This window comes from Bos javanicus, chromosome 25, assembly GCF_032452875.1.
Source record: "Bos javanicus breed banteng chromosome 25, ARS-OSU_banteng_1.0, whole genome shotgun sequence".
NCBI lineage: Eukaryota > Metazoa > Chordata > Mammalia > Artiodactyla > Bovidae > Bos > Bos javanicus.
The window spans coordinates 39,477,999-39,500,236 of NC_083892.1; the positions used below are offsets into that span (position 1 = coordinate 39,477,999).

The following is a 22,238-nucleotide window of genomic DNA, read 5'->3' on the forward strand; positions in this document are numbered from 1 at the left end:
GACCGCGCCGTGCGAGGGGCTTGCCTTGTAGCCCTGGATGATCCCGCTCTGGCTCTCGGGCGGCGGCGGCTCCCATGCGACCTCCAGCTGGCTGGCCGTGAGCGGGTTCACGTGCACACGCTGCGGGGCCTGGGCAGGGGCTGTGGGGCAGAGAGCAGAGGGTCAGCCGAGAAGCCCGCCCCCGCGTGCGGGCTCCCAGGCCCCACCCCGGCCTGGACGACCATGGACCCTCTCAGAACCACGGTTCCCCGCGCGGGCTCCCAGGCCCCTGCGGCCCCGCCCCTGCAGGCCCCGCCCCGGCCAGGACGACCACGGACCCTCTCAGAACCACGGCTCTAAGTGCACACAGTGAAATCTGGAGAACCCCAAAGAAAAGCGATTATACACAGACACAGGGGCGCTCGTGAGAACAAAGGTGAGACAGTAAGCCACGTGCCTATGACTGAGCTGTGAGGCTGCCTGGGACAGGCAGGGACGGCTCAGCAACCTCCAACCTCGCTGCGTCGGGTTGGGGAGGGCCCTGTGGCTGGGAGATCAGGCCCTGCAGACCTGTGCTGCTGGCTCTCACGTTCATTGCCGAGTTGCTGCAGTTGTTCAGGCGTTAAGTCCTGCCGACTCTTTTCCACCCCAAGGCCTGCAGCACGCCAGCCTTCCCTGTCCTTCACTATCTCCCAGAGTTTCGCTCAGATTCACGTGCATTGAGTCGGTGATGCTCCCCAACCTCTGTCGCCCCCTTCTCCTCCTGCCCTCAATCTTCCCCAGCATCAGGGTCTTTTCCAGTAACCGCAACCGAGGGTAGTGCTAAAGTCCACGTGGAACTCGGAGAAAACAAAGGCCATCTGTGGGAATGGCCTGGCGGTCCGGGGGTTAGTCCTCTGCCTTCACTGCTGGAGGCCCAGGTTCGATCCCTGGTGAGGAGCTAGGATCTCGCACAGCACAGTGCAGCCAGAAAAGAAAAACCAAGGCGTGTGTGATCCTGTCTGGGGTTCAGGACGCCGGGGTGCACAGCCCCGCTCCTGGGGGAGGGGCTGGCGTCTGCGCACCCGTGGCTACCCCTCCTCTGGGACGGAGCACAGAGGCCGCTGCCGCATGTCCCCTGGGGAGGACCCACCCCTCTGGTCCTCCTCCCACCCTGAGGGCTACCCCCGCCCCACTGTGATGGGCTGGAGTCACAGGTGCAGGTGAAAGGTGAAAGGTCACTGGCAGGGCCCCCGTGGCCGTGGCCTTGCAGGTAGCCTCAGGGCAGCTGGGAACAACGCAGACGACCCATGTTTCTCCCTGCCCGGCAATCCCGCCGGCCGGTCTGTCCCCTGCCCGCTGCGGGCCGCTCCCTTCACCCCCATGGGTACCCCCCATCCCGGCAAACTCCATGATGGGCTGGACCTCGGAGCTGTCGGGGGTGCCTGGTTGCGGGGGGCAGGATACCAGCCCAGCGCCCTCACCCCCTGCGGCCCTGCCTGCAGCCCGGGCACTGCCTTTGGGCTCAAGTCTGTTTACGGTCACAAGTGGAAGGAACCAAACGGACAGTCACCATCGGGGGAGATGGCCGGGCACTTGGTCCCTCTGGAGGGGGCCTCCGCGGAGAGGACGACCTTCGCGAGTCGCCCCTTCCCTGCTGCCCCCCAGCGCAGAATAAAATAGTAATTAACACGCACTCAGCCTGACACCACCTATTCATTCTGCTCTAACTGTGCGGCTCGTGTTACCACGGCCCACCCCGCCGCTAATGGAAATGTTAATAACCCTCACCAGGTTGTTGTGACAGATGCTCGGCCTCATTATCAGAAATTCTTATTTACCGCTCCATTAAACAACAGAATCACACAGAAAAACAATCCAATCAAAACTAACTGGAGGAATTTTAATAGCCGCATTAATAATCCAAAACATAAATAAAGTTAATGTCTTTGCATGTTTGCCATCGGCGACTCTGTTGCGAAATGACCGTGGCACAGTTAGACGGGGAAAGGCAGAGTGGGACGCTGCTGCCACGCCGGTGGGGTCAGGGCCGTGTGCGAGTGTCCACTGCCCCGAGTTTCCTCCTTGAAGACGTGGCAGAGCCAGGGCCCAGGGCGGCTCGGGGGGGGACACGTGCGACGCAGAGCTCCCCTGCCTGGCCCGGTTCCATCCCGGGCGGCAGGCCCACCTGTACCGCTGTCCCCGGGCGGGGCTCCCCGGCCCCCAGCCCGTCCTGGAGCACAGTGCCTCCCTGCCCGTAACAAGGACTTCCCCGATGAGGACACAGCAGGGGAGAGGGAAACTGATGTAAACACAGAGCAAAGCGTGCTGGCTTCTAGACTTGTTTTTGGCTCCTAAGAGCCTCTGGGTCTCCCCAATGACTTGCAGGCAGATGCCCTGTTTACACCCCACAAGGGATCCTCACTTGTCACGAAGGGTTCTGTTTGGAAGCTGGTGGGGTGTCTGACGGGCCGTGATCTCTTTGTTCCCCCACTTTACAGTCTGTGGAGGACGGTGCATGTGAGCATCAGCTCAGAATGCCGTGTTAACACGCATAAAATCAGTTTTCAAAAGCCCGCTGGCCTGGCAGTCTGGCATTAGCTGATACGTGGACGCCACGGACGGTGCTGGAGGCAGGGTCCGGGCTGGGGCGCGGAGCAGAGGCTCCCCTGGGCGCCTCGGCCGGGCAGACGATGCTGCCCCACGGCCGTCACCCACCAGCCTGCAGGGAGGGCCGACCATGGCGGCGACAGAGATGGTTCTGGACTGTGGCAGGCTCCTTGTACCCAACAGTGGTGATGGAACACCAGAGATTTCTGGAATCTTCTGGGATTCTGGCTGAATGCTCAGGAAACCCTGCAAAGCTGGGAGCTGCAGGCTGGACTGGGCGGGCAGGTCCCAAGAAGCAGTGAGACCGGCACTCTGTCCAGCTCCACTGGCCCCTGGACAGGCGTGCTGGCCCCGCAGTGACCATGCAGCGTCAAGGGAAGACAGCAGCTGCCCCTGGCTTTGCATGGACGTGCTGGTGGAGGGGGTGCTGGCTCCCAGGCCCCGACTCTCGGACTCCTGACTGCATGTCTGGCAGACCCTGGGCAGCCCCGGGCTCACTGGGGCCCCGCAGCAGAGCCTTTCAGAACCTCTGCTGCAGGGCGGCGGCTGGCCGGCCCCCGTGTGCTCACAGCATCTGCAAAGGTGTCTGGCAAACGGCCAGGGCTGGGGGCACGGGGGCTGCCCACCGCTCGGGCAGGACTGCTCACCATCCAGCCCCTCATCCCTCACCCTGCCCCACTGTGGGGTGGCGACCACCCTGTGGACAGTCTCCCGGAGGGAGCTACACGTCTCCCCCTGGAACCAGTCTGGCCGATGACCCGTGGGGCATTTCCCAGCAGGAACGTCCAGTGCGTTCCGTGGGCTACAGTCCATAGGGTTGCCCAGAGTCGGACATGACTGAGTGACTCAGCACGCAGGCTACAGAGCCGGCAAAAGCAAGGCCCAGAGCAATCCAGCGACTCTCCAGGGGTCACGCAATCAGCAGGCATGTGGACTCTGCTTTGTGTAAACCCAGGCAGCCTGGCTCTGAGCCTCTCTCCTTCCCTCCCTCGTGGTGAGGTTCGGGGGCCTGGGGAGGGAGAGAGGGGAGGCGGGTGGGGAATTCAGCCCTCCACCCCTCGCTGGCCCAGCAAGTCTCGCCCCTCAGGGCCCCGGCCCCACCCCTCGCCAGCCCAGCACGTCTCGCCCTGTCTCGCCCCTCGGGGCCCCAGCCCCTGCCTCTCTTCTGTCTCCTCTGTCACCTCCCCCTCCTCTTCACCTCACTGCTGAGCCAGAACCAAACACAACTCCAAGGAGGCTTAACGGGAAGAAGCGGGAAACTGGTCACAAAAACCAGTTTCCAAAACCGATGTTGTGCTCTCCAGGCTGCAGGAATGGGGGCTGGAGGCTGCGGGGAAAGCCCTGCACGGCGAATCCAAGCCCTGGGCTCGTACAGCGGGATGTGGGGAGTCTGTCCAATCCCTGAGCGCCACTTCGCTGTTTGTAAAATTGGAGAAAATGTGGGACGTGAAGGGTCTTGCAGCTGAAATGAAACGGGTGGTGTGAGAGCAGAGAGCACGACCGGCAAGGAGCGTGGGCAGTGTCCCCAGGCGGGTCCCCGAGGTGACCTTGCCTGCGGGCGGGTGGGGCGTTGCTCCTGTGTGGGCTCTGTCCCCATGGAGACGGAGGGCTTCTGGGTCACCCTGTACTGATGCCTTTAAATGTCCATCTCCCCTGGGGGTGCCCATGTGACCTGAGAGCCGCCCAGAGGTGTCATCACGGACCTGCGATGCCCTCCAGGGACCTGCTCCTCGTGCTCACACCTTCATGCCATCCTTCTGACAAGCAGGGTCCTGGGGGTGCTTCTCCCTCTGGGGTCTGCCCCCTTGGGGGACTCCTGGGGAAGAGGTGTTTCCTCCCTGTGGGAGGAAGCGCTCTTTCTGCTGCCTGGAGCCACGGGGCCACCTTGACAAAGAGCCTGCCTGAGACAGGAGTGAGCTGAGAGGAGGAGGAACCAAGAGGGGGCACAGGGACAGCCTGTTAGCATGCTGGATCCAGCCATGCCTGAAGCTGTGCCCAGGCTCTTCAACTTCTCCGTTACGTGAGTTAATGACAGATTCTTTCAGCTTAAGCCTCTTTGGGTTTCTATCTCTTGCAAGCTGTATTTCTTACTAGTGTACTATTTTTTACCAATTTGTAATGCTCAATGACTCAGAAATCAATCTCAATGAGAGATCGCCTAAAGGTTACCCTTTCTCTCTGAGATTAAAAGGATTTAAAAACTACATATTCAGGCTAGAGGAGACCCAAAGATCATTAACTCTCGACCTCTCGCTGTTCTGTAGGACGAGACCAATCAAGAACCTGCACAGGGTCTCAGTCACTCACCACTTACTGACCGGCCCTGGTCTAGGCGTGTCCTGGACATTTATCCTGCAGGCAGGACGGGCGAGCTGGGGGCAGGGTCGGGGTGAGGACCCCCATCGCCTCACTCCCAGCCTGCAGCTTTTCCCTCTGCACCATGGTCCTCAGGGCCTGAGCTCAGAGAGGTGGAGTGACGGGCCCAGCATGACAGAGCCGGGGACCGGCGGAAGTGACCCTCAGACCTGCAGGTCTGACTTGGGAAACACACTGTTTTCGGGCAGTTTTCACACAAGTCTGAGTGTTTCCTGCCGAATGGTCAGGATGGTGAAGCATCCGGCTGAGTGAATGGAAACTGCCCCATTTAGCTTTATTTTCTGCAGGCCTGAGAGCAGCCCAAAGTCAGGAGGAACACGTTACAAGGGCCCCTGGGCTGCGAGAGGCAGCGACTGGACGGCCAAGGGTGCGTGGCAACAGTGCTGGAAGCATGGCGTCCTCCTTCCAGAACATTCTATGCGGCGTGAACACAGACGGCAGAGCAACGCTCTGGGGCCGAACATCCACCCGACCTGTGGGGGCAGCCTGAGCGGGGAGCCTGGCCTCTTTCTGGGTTCTGCCTCTGCATCCCCGACTGGAGGCTGTTGGAGGCCGCCCACCCACAGAAGCAGCCGACGGACACCCTCCTGCCACTTGGGAGAAACACGTGGCCCGCCCGGGTTCACAGCAGCTCCACCGCAGCACCCGAGACCAGGGGGCCACCGAGGGACTGCCAGCGAACGCGGAGTCTGCACCCAGAGGAGAGTCCTCCCCCACGAGAGGGAGCCGAGTCTGACGCCTGCTGCAGCTCGGGTGAGCCCGGGAAACATGCCGGGAGACGGGAGCCAGGTAAAGCGGTCAAACACGGCTCTGGCCCGTGTCCATGAAGCCCCCGGAGCAGCGAGCCCACAGACAGGAAGCAAGTCAGGGCCGACGGCGGCTGGGGGAGGGGGCCTGCCCACGGCTGAGGGGCGTCTGTCTGGGGAGAAGCCGGGGCTGGGGGAGGCGGGCGGCGGCCACTCGGCCAGTGGACAGGCTCCCTGCCCCTGGGCTGGACGCTTGCCGGTGACAAGGACGGTGTGTCACGTCAACCGTGCTTTACCATAAAACGAACAACAAACAGCCACAGACCCAGGATGCAAGCCCGGAGGCAGGCAGACGTCCACGGCCGTCTGGCTGGCTGCTATGGCCCCGGTGCTCCCGGGTCTCCCGCCCGGGTTGCAGCCCTGTTCTCCACACGCCTGCACTGGTCCTGGGATGCAGGCCCTGTCCGCAGCACCTGGGCCCCGCCGCTGGTCCTCTCGCTGTGGTGCAGGCTGACGAGTGGGTGGGTCAGCTCCGCGGGTCCTCGCCAGCCGGCCATGTGCACCCTGAGCTCAGTGGCAGGGCTGGCACGGCTGCCTGCACGATGCCCCGCCAGGCTCCAAAGCCCCTGCTCTCACGGACGGCGTGTGCTGCGTCTGCCCCGCCTGTGTGGGCTCTTCTGTGGCCAGGCCCAGGCCCTCCTGGAGTGCCTGGCCCCCAAGTGACCTCCACTCCTTCTGCCGACAGACTCCCGGGCAGAGGCCAGGGTGGCTTCCACTGTCTCCTGTGGGGTCACCTGGTTTATCCTTGTCTACGTGAAAATGCCGTGTGACTCTTCCAGAAAAACCCTGCTAAGCCAGGGACCCTCAGTGCTGGCTCGTTTCCGACAATAACCTCTCCAAACTGCACAGTCGCCTGACGTGTCCTGTGGCCGGCCCAGAGAATTCAGCCTTCATCCCCCGAAAGCCTGGGTCCCCGTCCCCAGGGGCATTCCAACCCATTCACCCTCCTGACTCTGCACCCGCAGATTCGAGCAGAACCTTCAGCCATGTGCCAAGATCAGAGGAGACAGCCGTCTGTGGTACAGTGTGTGTGTGTGTGTGTGTGTGTGTGTGTGTGCGTGCGTGTGTGCCTGCCCAGGGGGGGTTTCTGTGGGGAGACGGCAGGCCGTGAGGCAGTGTGTGTGTGTGTGTGTGCGTGTGTGCGTGCGTGTGTGCGTGCGTGTGTCCGCGGGCAGGGGGCGTTTCTGCAGGTTGAGGGCGGGCGACTCCCTCCTTCCAGGGCAGCGGGGGGCTGGGTGAAGGCAACACTCCGATCTCAACGTGGGATACGACCTCTCCCTGTGCGTCAGCCCCACAGAGGGGACAGTTCTTAAGACAAACCCAGGGGCCAGATCGTATCTGAAACGGGGACTAACGTGGATCTGTGTGGCTTTCGGAGATGGGGGAGTGGCTGTTACGGAAGGTCAGGCTGACTCGGGGCCGGGGCCAGCGCTCAGGCTGGCCAGAGACGGTGGGTGACAGCAGTTCCCCTCCCCCACCCAGGACCCCGCAGTCCTGGACCCCCACGGGGACGACAGCATGGCTCCCCTAGAGCACGTCCTGATTAATCCGATACCTCCAGACCTTAAACACCCCTGTGTCTCAAAAGCAAGACTTGATCACTCCCGGGGCCACCAGGACACCCAGCCCTTGGCCGAGGACTCTTCCCAGCATGACCAGAAGCCTCCTGAACCCCCATAACCTGACCTTCGACGAGGGGGACGCTGCTGGCCCCTGAGCTGCAGGCAGGACTCACCGGCCTCGCCAACGAAGACCTCCACAGGCGCGCTGGCCGGGCCCTCGCCGATGACGTTGTAAGCCGTCAGGACCACTTCGTAGCGCCGGTATTTCTTCAGATCTGCAAGGGCGAGGGGACAGGGTCAGCAGGCAGGAGCCCCGCCGTTTCTTAGAAAGCTCCCTCTGTGACCAGTGCCCCCTGGGGGGACAAGGGAGCCCTTTCTTGCAGAGAGAAGCCTGTGAGGGGCCGGCCACCCTCCGTCCAGCAGTGCCCCTACCCGCCCGGCAGTGCCCCTACCCGCCCGTGACCCTGGTGAGGCAGTCACGGCCGTCCTGCATTCGGGGAAAGGTGGCAACCAACTCCTCGTCTAAGGGAGCGAGTCCAGGACACAGAGCCTGACCTGGGCCTGCCTTCTGGTCCCGAACCTCTCCTGGAGAGCAAGAGCGGACACAGCAAGACCCTGGCGCTGCGCGACCACGCGGGCCAGTCCTTGACCCCTTCTGTGACATGATGGCGGGAGGGCCTGGGGGTCACATTCACTGACCTCTGCAGAGCGGGGTCCTCTCTGGGAGGTACGGTTTGCAGGGACCATGCGCTCAGGCGGTCAGACACATACGTGGGGCCTCTGGACAGTCATGTGACTGGGAGAACCTTCCAGAAAGTTCTGGCTTAAAAAATCAGCTGTTCCCGCCACATCGAGTAGTGCAGAGCTCGTGTGTGGCTGCCTGGCCTGCACGATGCACTTGGCGTCTCATGTGTGGCTGCCTGGCCTGCACGATGCACTTGGCGTCTCATGCCCTTTTCTTCCCAGGATGTGGCCATTCAGACCTCACGGGCCTTGGTTTGCCAACATAGATACATTTAACGGCCAAGATCCTGCCCCCGCGGTCAAGCTCTGCTGCTGAGAAACCACCAGATGGCTTCATCTCAACTTGGGGCCTCGTGTGATTGCCAGGAATCCACAGAGACGCACCAGAGTGGATGCCGGCGTGTGGCCCGGGCGCCCCTTCCATGCTTCCTAACCCGAGACTGAAAGGCCTGGGCGGAGACCTGGGGAGGGAGCCCTCGTCACTGGGGCCAGCCTGCACTTGACTCTTCACCCAACCTCTTGGAGAGGCCACCTCTGGGAGATGCCCGGCCCAGGAGGGACTCGGTGGAAAGACAAGGAAGCAGCGAGGCGGGGAGGGGCAGGCGGGCCAGCCCGCGATGGATGACGCAGAGCTTCAGGGGAGGGCACAGCTCCGGGAACCCCGCCCCCGCTGCCGGGCTGGTTGGCTGTCCCAGGTGGTGGCCGGGGTGATGGGGGACAAGCTGGCAGAGAGCTGGCACCCGCGGGGCCTGGCAAGCCTGGCTCTTCCTCCCCTCCATTACCCGCTTTCTGATCCAGCGACCTCTGCACTGGACTGAACTGCAGCTTGGTCCCTGAGTCTTGCACTCGGTCACTGAAACCCACCCTGGCCGAAATCCAAGGGGCAGCACCACGATTTGATAAGAAGGAGAGAGGCCGGATGGACAAACGCTGGACATGTGTGTGCAATGTCCGCCCCCCACCCCGAGAGGAGGGAGACCCCGACGCTGCAGTGAGGAGGACGCTAGGCCTGAAGCCAGCGGACACAGAGGGGCCCGCTGGGTGAGTCCCCTGCTGCGAGGTCCCTGGAGGGGCCGGGGTCACAGAGACAGGAAGGTGGGGGTGGGCGCCCGGGGTGGGGCTGGGGGAGGTGGGGGGCGTGCGTGTTTAGTGGGGCAGTCTCAGGTTGGGGGTGAGAGGGTTCTGAGGTGGGCGGTGGGGACGGGCGCACGGCAGTGTGTGCACATAACAGGGTGAAGGTAAATCCACAGCTAAAAAGGGGGCTAAAAACAAGCCGACAGTGTCAGAGAAGAGCGCTGCCGTGACTTTCTGTCCCAAACTGAGAACGGCTGTTGGGAACCCCTGCCCAGCCTGTGTTTCTAGAAACTCCCTTTCGGTGGTTCTGGCCCATCACGCATTTTAGTGGGACGGGGTGGGGGGCTCCAGGAACGAGAGCTGGGAATCCGAGCTGGTCTTCACTCGGTCCGCCGAGAGGCTGAGGGGCACTGCCCAGCTGCGCCAGCTGAGCGCAGAGTCACTCACGTGTTAACTCGTAGGTTGTCTCGGTGGAGCTGCTGTTGACGGTCTTGAAGCTGCTCTGGGCTGTGGGGGGCGAGCAGACAGGCCGTCAGTGTGGGGACAGCCGGCGCCAGGACGGGCCGCAGACGTGGAAGGAGGCCTGGCCGGGAAGCTGCTCTGCCTCCAGAGCAGCCACCACACGCCCGTCTGCTCACCGGGACCCCCGCAGAGCCTCCTGATCCAGCCAGGCCCCGGCCCACAAGGGGGAGGAGTGTCTCCCCTCTGATTAAACGGATCTAATTGGCATCTGGCAGAATGTAGCGCAAAGCGGCACTGGGGGCCACAGGACTGGCTGGTCCCGGGGCAACCGCGTCTGATCACGTGCTCAGGTGAGTGCCCCAAGCCAGTGGGGACGACCAGCCAACAGTGAGCAGGTGCACAGACCCTCGCACCCCCTTATTCCAGGGTGTGTGTGACTCAGCCCAGAGGGACAGTCATGGCCAGCTGGGCATTGGCAAGGGGCACCGGGGGAGACGCTGTGAGTGCGGGTCTCAGCGGAGCCAGGTCCTCCCCGGTGGGGTCGGGGCTAAGCTGTAGCCCCTCGCCGACCCCAGAGGGGCGCTGGGGGCTGAGCGCAGTGTGTGTGACCCGCGCGAAGAGGCCCAGGCAGAGCTGGACCCGGTGCCCTGGCTGCCCTGCCCCCACCCCCACCACGCGGGTGCCAGGGGCCCAGGTGTCTTCTCTGATGGTTCTGGGGGTCATCTCTTAGCCTTCCCCCAATAGAGAGCAGAAGGGGACAGTGGCTCAGGGCAGATGAGCAGGGAGAGGGAGGCCGGGTCTCCACAGGCCCCAGCACCCCGGGCCTGCTCCGCGTGGGGCGGCACTGCTGTCTCCGGAGGCCTGACTACTCCTCCTCCAGGGCACACAGGCCCCTATGGCTTAGCCCTGCCCTGGCCGGCTGACCCCTGCCTCCCCCACTGAGCTGTGCCGGGCCCTGCATCACCCTCTTCCTCTCACGTCCTCCGTGACATCCTTTTACCCCGACGGCCCCCTCAGATGGCTCCTCCTCCAGGCAGCCTTCCTGGGTGCCCTTGCTGTGCCCTGGACCTTGCACACTGTCGGGGTGCTGGGGAGGGGGCAGAGCTGCACCCCTCCGGCCCCCACAGCTGTTCCCAGCAGGCCTGGGGTGGGCAGATGTGGTGGTTATGGGAACCTCCCTGCCGTGGGGTCGGGGGGCGGGGGGCTCACCTGTGAGCTCGGCCCGCAGAGCCAAGGGCGTCTTGAGCGTCTTGGACTCGGTGGCGGGGGCCGCCTCGTACTCCAGCTCACGGTAGTAGATCCGGTAGCCCTGCAGGAGGCCGTTCAGGCTCTCGTCCCTTGGAGGCTGCAAAGACAGCACGGTCAGGGGCCTGGCTGCATGCTGGCTGGCTGTGTGGACAGGCGGGGCGTCACTGGTTCAAGACAACTAGAGGGGCCTCGGTTGTTGGCAAGAGGACAGGCAGGTGTCCCACTGATGAGGAATGACGGGGTCAGGGATGGAACCCAGGCCTCCTGGTCCTGTGTGCGTGGACATGGCCATGTCTCCCTGTCCAGCCTGGACACCCGAGCCCCAGGGCCGGGGCTGGAGACTGTGGCCCAGGTCACAGATAGAGAGGAAGTTGCCCATTGCCGGCAGACCCAGAACCGAAGGGGGCCGTGGATGCGGCCTAGCCCTGCGTCGTCCACCACTGACCCACCCTGTCCCTTCAGTCCCCGACCCTCCCGTCCACCCGGGCTTATGGCCGTCTCGCTGGGACCCTCACTGACCCCTCTGCGTGCCATGTGGGCCCCCTGCCTGACAGGCGTAGGGCTAGAACACCCACTGCCACCTCAGCTGGCGTGAGAGCGGCCGACGGTGGGGCAGGGCCTGACTCCTAAGAACCCAGCGGAAGGCGGCTCACGGGCGGCTCGGAGACAAGGTCGGACGGTGGGGCAGCCTGAGCCTGTGTGTGAATCCAGGACCTTGCAACCGCTTCCCTCTGCGTACCGCTGCTGCTCAGGGAGGGCCCGGCCCGACTGCCCCTCCCCTTTGGCTGGTTTCTGTTGATTAGTGAGCCTGGGGAGGGCATCCCCAGCTGGGTGACAGGTCTGTCTGTGGAAGGAAGGCCATCCCACTCCACTTGGAACCCCAATAAGGCCACGACACTCACCCCAGTGCTGGGGGCTACGGGCTCTGCTCCCCCTCTACGGTCCTCAGCAGGTCAGGACTGAACCTCCCAAACTGCAGCTGGACAGATGGACCAAGAGCGTGCTGGTGCCCGAGTGGACGCCACAGCTACTGTAAGAAAGCCCCCTGTTGTGGGTTAAACTGTGCCCCCTAGGAGACATGCTGAGTCCTAACTGCTGGTCCCCGCAAAGTGACTTCATCTGGATTTGGGTCTCTGCAGATGTAAGCAAGTTAGGAAGAGGGCACCGGTGGAAGGGAGCACTCTACGGCGATGGCAGGCTTCACAGAGGGCGGTTCCGTTCTATTTGCCCAGATCTTTAATGCAGCAATCACACGTCCAGGAACTGACCCCACGTGGAATCTCAGGTGTGTGCGGTCCTGAGACCCACAAACGTGAGCCTGGGACTAACTCTCCCCACCCCTCAAAACGCCAAGACCAATCCTCTCCGGGTCTTTTCAATGCCACCAAGACAACAGGATGGCCTTCGAGCTTGAAGGGCTTGAATCTTCAAGCTTGAAGATTGCCTGCAAACAAATTGGCAGACCTGGGGCTCGTGAACACCATCGGATGATGTGATAATTGATTCACACGGGCACCTAGATGCTCAGCGTGATGGATCGTGAAGACAAAACACATTTTAAGAGGCAATATAGAATCTAGCAATTATTTAACAAATGCTGAGACTGGAAAAAGACCCAAAGATTCTTATAAGATGAGGACATTTGGACACAGAATGTCACGCGAAAGCAGAGGTCGGGACTGAAGGAAGCGTCTAGAAGCCAAGGAGCGGTAAGGCCTGCCGCGGCCGCCAGAGGCTGGGAAGAGGCAGGCAGCAGGCTTCCCTGTGTCTGCAGTCAGCTACCACCTTGACCGTGGACGCTGGCCTTCGGAACTGTGGGAGGCAGGGCGCCCGGTTCCAGGCGCTCTGCTGTCCACACTCGCACCCTTCAATTTCAGTCCCTGAACCCGGGCGGCACCGGGGGACCCGGATGCTCAGGGAAGTCTGTTCTCTGTGACCTCTGGCTGCTCTCGGTCCCAAACTCGGGACCCCTGCAGGAGGGGACAGCTCTCTGCCCTCACTCGCCAGTGGGCAGCGCACACAGCAAGGGCGCTTCCTCCCATGAGCGGGAATCACCACGTTTTTACCACGAGAGCCCAGGGGTTTGCAGGGCGGGTCTGCCGCAGCCCCCAACGTGCTCTCCCGCCACTTCTGAGTACTTGGACCCCCCCACCCCCGTCCCCGCGCTGAAAGCGCCGTGGCTGGTCGTTCTTCCCGTCAGACGCAGACACTCAAGCCTGGGAAACCGGAGTGGACTCGCCACATCCCCAGGATCCACGTGCATCCCTCTGGTCAGAGGAGCCCAGCAAGCCCACCCGGATGACACTGGACTACTAAGCATCACCTTCACAAACACTGAGAAACCAGACAGTCGTGTGAGTCGCTTTACTGCCAGATTCTCTCTCCTGTGCGGGTCTGGGACTGGACCCCATATTTCCAGGGTATCAGTGCTCGCTCCGCTCTCCTGACGCCCACAGGTGGAGACATCTTTAAACTCACCTCACGGTTGTAGAACTAACGATCTGAGAGTGAAGGTGGACCCGCTCAGATGCCCGCGTCGCCTGGATGGGGCAGGTGACCGGCCAGGCACGCAGGGTCCCCGAGGCACAGGCCCGTCCGTCCGGGCCCCGGGCTGAACCATGACACTGATCACTTCCTCCAGCAGCGAGCCTGCGGCTCTCTGCCCCGACCGTTCCCAAAACGAGGCCTCAACTGACCAGAGTGCTAGGAACTCGGGGAGCTGTGTGCTGTCAGGAAGGGAGGTGAGGACAGGGCTGAACCCTGGGGCCTGCCTGGGGGGCAGGAGAGAGGCTCTGTTTCTTGTTGCAGTTTCTAGTTTATTCTGCCCTTTTCTTTCCTACCGATTTTGATGGACAGAACCTCTGTCCCCCGCACTGCAGATTCAGGGACACCCCTGAGCGGGGCACGCCCTGGCATGCTGGGCGGTCCCTATGCTTCCTGTCCAGCCCCGGCCCTGGAGCCTCCCCGCCCTGAGGGCAGCGTTTCAGATCCTCTGATACACCTTTTTAGATCCCTCCCCTTTGAGCTCATAGGATTGGTTCAGATAGCTTTAAGGGTTTTTGTTTTGCACGACCCTCTGCTATTTAAAACTAGGTTCCACGCGGTAAAGGCAGACACCGTGCAGCGTTTACTGCTAATCGGTGCCACGTGCAAGTCGTGTGTGCGTCTGTGTGTGTAATGCACGCAGGCGCCATCTCCTCCTAAGGATGGACGCCCACCGTCGGCCACTCCGACCCTAGCCCTGGGTTTCTTACTGGCCACGGCTGAGACAATTACAGTCCTCACCCCTAGGCTTCCTTTAAGCACAACCATCACAACACGTAAGAAAAAGTTTATTTCACCCCCTTCTTAAAAAATACAACGGATGGGAAAGTCTACCCGTGAGAATAGAGAGAGACGTTTTCCCACCTGACACCTAAGCCGTGCAGACAAGGTCCAGGTTCAGTGACGCGCTCTCCACCGCCCTTCCCAAGTGAGGCTCAGAGGTCGCAGGGCCTCTGACCCTCTGGGTCCCAGGCTGCCCACAGCGGTGACCCCTGAGGGAGGGTCCTGAGGCCCCCGCCCCACAAGTCCCCCTGCAGTGAAGGCGCCCGGCTGAGGCCCCCGGGAGGTCAGCGGAGCTCCTTGCTGCAGAGGGCCCTGCCTGCACCCCAGCCCTGCCTCTAGAGCCGACCGGCTCCGCAGGTTGATGAGGTGCCCTGAGCTGCGACGTAAGTGTCTTAAGTGCTTCACCCTGCCTTCCGCAAATCGGAAATTCCACCAGCCGGTCCGCAGGGGCCCGGGTGTTTTTGCAGTTTTGGAAAAGGGGCCCTTGTTAAAGTGCCCGTGACCTGGTCGGAGTGCATTGGCCTTGACCCCCACTCCAGCGGGCGGGAAGAGGACAGAGAGCTGGGGCTTCTCACCATGAACCTCAGTCCTGGCCGAGCGCCAGGGTCAGGCTGGGACCAGCTCAGTGGGCCTTCCCAGACAGGGCGGGCCACGGGGGCCACGGGGCTGGGGAGGGCCCACACGGAGTCCCTTCCTAGACAGGGCGGGCCGCACCCGGGGCTGGGGAGGGTCCCCCTTCCTAGACAGGGCGGGCCGCGGGTGGGGGGACCGGGGCTGGGGAGGGCGCGGGTGGGGGGACCCGGGGCTGGGGAGGGCCGCGGGTGGGGGGACCGGGGCTGGGAGGGCCCACACGGAGTCCCGGGTCTCAGGGTGAGCCGGAGGCAGAGCGGGACTTCCACTGCCATCGTCCTGGGGCCCGAGCCCGGGACTTCCCACCACCTCTGTTCCCTGGAGCCCAGAGCAGGGGTCCCTCTGATGCCTGCTGGACTGAGTCCGTGGCTCAGCGGGCACGGGAGGCCCTAGAGAACCAGCTCCAGGCGCCTGCCCTTGAAGCCCAGCAGCTGTCACACCTGAGCCTGCATTCCTGCGGACGTGCCACTGGATAATGACCTGCCTGCCCTGACGGGTGGGGGCGGGGACCGGCCATCCTGTCACCTCCCACCTCCCTCCAGCCGCTGCCCTCCTGTCTTCTCACTGAGGCCTGTGGACCTCACAGCAGGGAAAGGAGGCTCTGGGTGCTCAGAGCCCGGCGCCGGAGCCAGTCCTCACAGACGACAGAGCGGGCGGTGAGAAAGGAGCAAAGGCCAGGATGTCCCAGAGAGGCCAGGCCCCCGTGTCCCCTCTGACTGGGGGCTGCACCACACTCTTAGGAAGGCGCCCTGCACAGCCGAGTCCCCCTCCCCGAGTCCACTGCACGTGATGCAGTCTGTCCCTTAGGACGATAATTTTGCTAGAAAACAGCCTCAAAATCCACTCAGAGAAGAGGGGACCAGAGAGGAAATGCATGTGAGTCACAGACTGTGTGACCCGCTGGAGGTTTCAGAACAGCCAGCTGAAATGTGATCAATTCAGAGACATGAATGCCCAGTATGAGCTGCACTCAGTGTGAACACAGAGCCACTGCTGTCTAGAATATACGCACAAATCCTCAGATTCCAACAGCACCGGCCCCCGAAAGGCACAGATTGACCATCCCACTCAGGTCAGTTCAGCCAGTCATGTCCGACTCTTTGTGACCCCATGGACTGCAGCACGCCAGGCCTCCCTGTCCATCACCAACTCCCAGAGCGTGCTCAAACCCACGTCCATCAAGTCGGTGATGCCACCCAACCATCTCATCTTCTGTCTTCCCCTTGTCCTCCTGCCTTCAATCTTTCCCAGCATCAGGGTCTTTTCAAATGAGTCAGTTCTTCGCATCAGGTGGCCAAAGCATTGAAGTTTCAGCTTCAGCATTAGTCCTTCCAATGAATATTGAGGACTGATTTCCTTTAGGACGGACTGGTTTGATCTCCTTGCAGTCCAAAGGGCTCTCAAGAGTCTTCTCCAACACCACAGTTCTAAAGCATCAATTCTTCAGCGCTCAGCTTTCTTTACAGTCCAACTCTCACATCCATACATGACTACTGGAAAAATCAGTTTTGACTAGATGGACTTCTGTCAGCAAAGTAATGTCTCTGCTTTTTAATATGCTGCCTAGGTTTGTCATAGCTTTTCTTCCAAGGAGTAAGCATCTTTTAATTTCAAGGCTGCAGTCACCATCTGCAGTGATTTTTGGAGCCCAGGAAAATAGTCTGTCAATGTTTCCATTGTTTCCCCATCTATTTGCCATGAAGTGATGGGACCGGATGCCATGATCTTAGTTTTTTGAATGTTCAGTTTTGAATGTTGATCATCCTACTAAGAGGAATCAACTCTGATGGACAGCCCATTCAAGTGGGTCAGTGGCCTTGGAATTACAGGCAGTGCTTGCGTTTTTAAACAAATTACTAAAAAAGATTTACAGGTGAAGCATTTTGTTTGGAATGCAAATCTATATTTAAACGTCGTCCCTTTGTTCCCTTAGCTCTGATTCAGTAAATTACTCATAATTTTAATTATACTTCAACTGCCTGGCAGTTGACAGGCATTTATTTCCGCAATGCATCATACTGACCACCTCCTGCTCAGGCTTCTTGCGATTAGTTTCTCCTGCTGGGCTCTGAAGGGGGACAGCTGATGGGCAGGCACGCCCAGCACCTTCCGTGCAGCTCTCCTCGCCTCACAGGGCGTCTGGGACTGAGCGCTCGCAGCCCAGGGGCTGGAGGCGGGAGGGCTGGGTTGACAGCCAGCACTGCAACCACAGCTGCCTGTCGAGAACGGCTGAGGTGCCACAGTCCCGAGCTCAGCTGGCTACGGGGCAGCCAGACCCACGTCTGAGACCAAGCACGTACCCGGCAGAATTCAGCACCACCCAGAAGACCGTCTGCTCTTGGTCGATTGTGTTAGTGGAGAGCGGGAACTGGAAGTGCTTGGAACCTTCAGTTTCCATGTTGAATGTTCCCCATCTCCCACCAGAGATCCTGATGGAAGTCAGGGGTCTAACGGGCCTTGGATCAGAGACCTCATGGTGGCCTCAGAGGGGACCTTGGAACCCTTGTTTTACAGAGGAGGAACCTGGGGTCAGAGAGGCTTCTGGGGTCAGAGTCTTGCTGTGGCAAACTGGCCCGCAGGCCGAGGCCAGGCCCTGTCCCTCTCCCGGGGCCCAGAGGGCCACTCAGCTGTGGCTCCCCCGGGACAGCCGTCAGAGCCCAGCTGAAGCCTCCTGGGTCCTCATCCAGTTTCAGCACTCCGGGGAGTCTGGAAAGTGCAGAATGCCACAGCAGTGAGCTCCCAGTTCACCGGGAGGACACTTGGAAATGTCTTCTGTTCACACTGAAAGGTTCCCGTTACCCCAAGGAGCTGCCACTTAGCGACACAGAAGAGGGGAAGTGGCCTGGGATGACTCGGTCACCGGACGGGCTGTGCGCTGGGCCCACTGGCCGTCCTGCTGACCGCCCCCCACCCCAACACACCGAGCTCCGGTCCACTCTGCAGGTCACCACGGCGCTGGACTTCCCCCCTTGGAGGTCACACTCACACCACGGCCCTGCATGGTGCACCAGCCGGACTCTCCAGCCCAACCCAGGGTCGGCCGGGTGCCCGCTGAGCAAGCTCGCTGCTGCAGGAGCGGGGTTCACAGAGTACCGTGGGGTCCCCGGGCCTTACCTGCCACTGGATCAGAACAGACGAGGTGGTGCGTGGTGTCACAGACACAGAGCGCGGGGGCTCCCCGGGGACTGGAAGGAAGAGGGAAGCAGCACGGGTTAGGCGTCGAGCTTGGCCCGGCACTCCTGGGCCCGGTCCCCGCCTGCTCTCAACCAGCCAGCACGCGGCCCCCTCCTCCCGGGGACGCCCTTCCTCCGCCTGCCAGCCTGTGTCCAGGAGAGAGGGACCTCATACTGGACCGCCTCCCCGACCTCACCTCCCACGGACCCGCCCCACTGGACGCACGCAGAGTCTGGGTCTCTTCATGGCCGAGGCGCCCGAGCGCCCCTGCAGTTCCCTGATCTCCCCAGAGGAGGAGGGGTGTCATTCTTTTGGGGTACGTGGGTCAGAGCGACTTCTGAACAGGACACATGAGCAAGCCAGGCCCAGGGCCCTTGACTCTAAACACGGACGTGACTGTCAGGAAAGGGGCGTGACTCCGGGGCTGGGGGACCTCTGGCCCAGCCTGGTCCCGGTGGTGGCCCAGTGCAGCTCCAGTTTGACCCCACCCTGCTCTCTAGAGCGTGTGTCACGTCCAGCAGGCCGTGCCCCACTCTCCACCACGTCTGCCCCTGCCGGGCCTGGGCGGCCCGCTCCCAGCAGACGGACTGGCCTTCGCACAGCGGCCCCGCTGTGACACCCCGACAGAGTCAGTGTTCAGAAACGGGCTTTGAGCAGAAGGATTTAGGGCCTCTCCCCACCCGCCTCATCTGTGTGCCCTGCACCCCCAGCCTGCTCCCCACTCTGACTCAGCTGCTCCGAGCGACCCCTGCACCCTGCAGGCTTCCCCGTCCTCCGGGCCCAGACCAGGGATGGGCCCATGCTGGCCACACTCCAGGCCCCCTGCCCCAGGGGCCGCTCTCTACCCTGCCCCTCTGACCTCTGGCTGTTCCAGCTCAAGGCCCTGACCCAGCGTTCCTGCCCACGTGGGGCGGACTCAGTACTCTCGGGATAAGAGACCCTTTCCCAGCAAACCATCTGCATGCTCCCAAGCCCCTCGCCCAGCACTGGCCCCAGCCCTGGGGTCAGCCTGGCCTGTCCTCTCCCCTGAGAGCTGGACTCAGAGTCACGGGACGAAAACACAAGGCCAACCCATTGCAAAGAGAAACTGGAGTCTCGAAAAGGAAGATGAAAAGGTGATTTGAACATGAAAGGGCTGAGAGAGGCCCCTTCTGACCGACCTGTGAGGGGCAGCGGGTGGGCGCCCCTCTCCCGCAGACCAGCTGCCGGGTTTTTTCCTTCTAAGAACTAACTCTCAGGCAAGGCGCTAACGCAGGAATACAGAGGATGCCACGGGGGACAAGCACTGCTTCTCCAGACCCGGGGCCGCCCTTCCTCCCCGGCCTCCCGCCTACGGGGTTGGAGGGCACCTCTCCGGTCAGGATCATGGGGCCCTGGCGGCCTGACCTCGGCGAGTTCAAGAGCCAGCAAGGCCCTGGACCCCGCGGCTGGTCCCTCAGGGCAGGAGGCCCCGACACCCCGGGCTACAGAAGAGCAGAGCTGAAGCCCGGAGGCCTGGTGTGATCGTGGGGATGGGCTGGTTTGAAGGTCGCTCCACTGCTGAGTTAAGCAGGGAAGGGGGAGCTCAGGGTGGGCCTGGGGATCGTCACAGAGCACCGCCCAGTGAACTGAGGGTCCAGGTCCGTCGGCTGGGCTCCGAGCCTCAGCGTCGTCGTGCAGTGGCCGTGCTCTGTCCTGAACGCCTGCCTGTCTGCTGGGTCGGCCTGAGGACCCCGCCTCCCTGTCCTTCCGGGCCTGGTCTCACTGCCCATGGCCAAGCAAACTCACAAGGGATCTTCAGGCCCAATTCCTCTGAGCAGAACCAAGCAGGGGTGGGGGCGGGTAGGGACCTGGAGCTTTCAGGGGTCTCTCTGCCACCACTTCACTGTGCATTTGTCAAGCGGCAAAACCGGGATGGCTCATGAATGAGAAAAATGGGGAAAAGCTCTTACAATCCAGCTACCCCATGGCATCTATCTTTAATGACCCTATAAATTATTCAATGTCAGGGATGCTAATGGATCATCGGGTTTGGAAGCTAATCAAAGAAACGTCCCTCCGTTTGGAAGCCCTTGAAGTCTGATTTACGGCCCTGAGCTGTGCAGGGGCACCGGCTTCTGCTGCTAATTGAACCCCACTGCCCATGGTTGCTCCCCGGCTCCCTTGGGTGACCCCTTCCTGGTTCAGGGGGAGAGCGGGCCTCTCTAGGAGCCCAGGTTTCGGGGTGCACAGGCAGCAGCGGGAAGTGGGCCTGTTGCTCACCATCCTGCAGCGTGGTGACCGCCTCTGTCTCGGCGCTGAAGTCACTGTCTCCAATGTCGTTGGTGGCCTTCAGACGCAGCTTATAGGAGGTGAAGGGCCTCAGCCTGAAACAGAAGAGACCTGTGACCATGGAGCCCCTACTTGGGGGGGCCCCCAGGAGGGGGCGTTCTGGGGCTGCATCCCCCAGGCAGCAGTGAGCTGGCCTGGGACTGCTGGGGAGCAGCCCCCAGCCCCCAGCGCTGGCTTGATGATCAGTCTAGGGGGACAGGAGATTCAGGGAGGGGGAGGAGGGGGCGCAGAACTCTCGGTGGGGATGGAGCTTAGGCTCAGGGCTCCTGGGGGAGGAAGCCACCTCCTGTAATTAGAGACACTTTTGTGCATGCACAAATTGCTGCTCTCCAAGGAGCTGGAGGATTCCTCCAGAGGCGCTAATTACCTCGAGCTCTGGCCCACTCCCCTCCCCGCTCCCCCAGGGCTCCCGCCTGCAGCTCCCGTGACCTGGGGCTCTAGGGTCTGCCCTGGCCTCCTCCCTCCTTGACTGAGCCAGCCAGGGTACCCAGCGCTTGACCAGCACGACCCTCTCTAACCCCCAGGGTGGCTCTACAGAGTGGAGCCGTCAGGATTCCCAGGTCATGAGGAGGGGACAGAGGCCTCTGCCCTCTGCAGAGACTGGTCAATGGTTGGGGTGGGAAGACGACTCTCCTTTTAAACAACCCTAAGTAAAACGGGTCGCTAGGAGTCAGACACGACTGAGCAACTTCACTTTATTTTTTCACTTTCATGCACTGGAGAAGAAAATGGCAACCCACTCCAGTGTTCTTGCCTGGAGAATCCCAGGGACAGGGGAGCCTGGTGGGCTGCCGTCTATGGGATCGCACAGAGTCGGACACGACTGAAGTGACTTAACAGCAGCAGCAGCAAGTAAAACCAAGATGATGTCGACTGCCCACAGTGAAATGATGTCTCCCCTCGGCCCATGGATGAGACTTTAGGGACACGAATGCACTTCTTGGTGCCACCACCTCGGGCTTCCTCTTTCCCTTCCATCCATCCACCCACCCAAGTTGTCCGGATCCACGGGGGTCTTGTGTGCCCAGCACAGAGCCACACCAACAACCAAGGCTTCAGATGGACTCGTCTGCGCCGAGGACACACACACCTTCACCACGTCCCTGGGGACACCTCCCGCTCACCCCATTCAGCAGCTGCTGCTAGTCCTGCTCACGAGGAGCCAATGTGGACCCCGCCTCCCCCTTCCCTCTGCCTCAGGCGGTGGCCCCGTCATCCTCTCTGTTTCCTGGACCCAAACATCCCAGGTGATTCTAGGTGCTCCCTCCCTGTCCCTTAGTCCAGACCGCCTCCAGGTTTCCTCACCTCGGTCTAAGCACAGCCCTCCTGCCTCAAACCAACCCTGCCTTCTTGCTTCCCATCTGACCTGTAAACCATTGGTTTTCGAACTGAGGACCAAGGAACCCTGAAACTCTAAGGAACCCTCTGGGGGTCCAGGGTCTCCACTCCCCTGTGTCAACCAACAGCTGCTCCTCATGCATCTGGTTGGTAATGGCTTCTGGGAAACACTTTGTTTAGAGAAAGGATTCTGCTATCTTGAAACATTGAGGACTGTTTTAGGAAGCCGTGATCAGAAAGCTTTCCTCTCCCTTTGTTTTCATATCTTCTCCTGCGTGAGACCTCCTGCGGTGGCTCTCTGTGAGTTCACACTTGCAGGGATGCTCTTGCATCACCGGCTGGGCCTGGTGCCAGGCGGTGCTGAGTGAACGCTTGCTAGAGGGACGAATGCAGGGGGACATTATCTGCCCCGGAGGTTTCTCGGGAGGGTTGAACAGAGGACGCATGAAAGCCGGCGCAGGCTGGGGACGTGGTGGGGGCCCCGGAAGCGACCCTTGTGTTCAGACGCAGCACTTCGGCCACCTGTGCGCGCGTGCTCTGTCGCTCAGTCGCGTCAGACTCCTCGTGACCCCGGGGACTGCGTCTAGTGCGCTCTATTTGGGACACGGTAGTGCACGTG

General features: G+C 61.6%; 1 protein-coding gene across 1 annotated transcript in view; it reads right to left on the reverse strand.

Moving 5' to 3' along the window:
* Positions 1-22,238, reverse strand: part of LOC133238313 (protein sidekick-1-like) — a 67,112-nt gene that overhangs the window by 39,264 nt on the left and 5,610 nt on the right. The window contains exons 4-9 of the mRNA XM_061401242.1: positions 20,213-20,316; positions 17,912-17,982; positions 10,802-10,937; positions 9,578-9,637; positions 7,486-7,587; positions 25-140 (exon numbers count right to left, since the gene is read on the reverse strand). Coding sequence (XP_061257226.1) covers positions 25-140; positions 7,486-7,587; positions 9,578-9,637; positions 10,802-10,937; positions 17,912-17,982; positions 20,213-20,316 — 589 coding nt within the window. The remainder of the gene's footprint in view (positions 1-24; positions 141-7,485; positions 7,588-9,577; positions 9,638-10,801; positions 10,938-17,911; positions 17,983-20,212; positions 20,317-22,238) is intronic.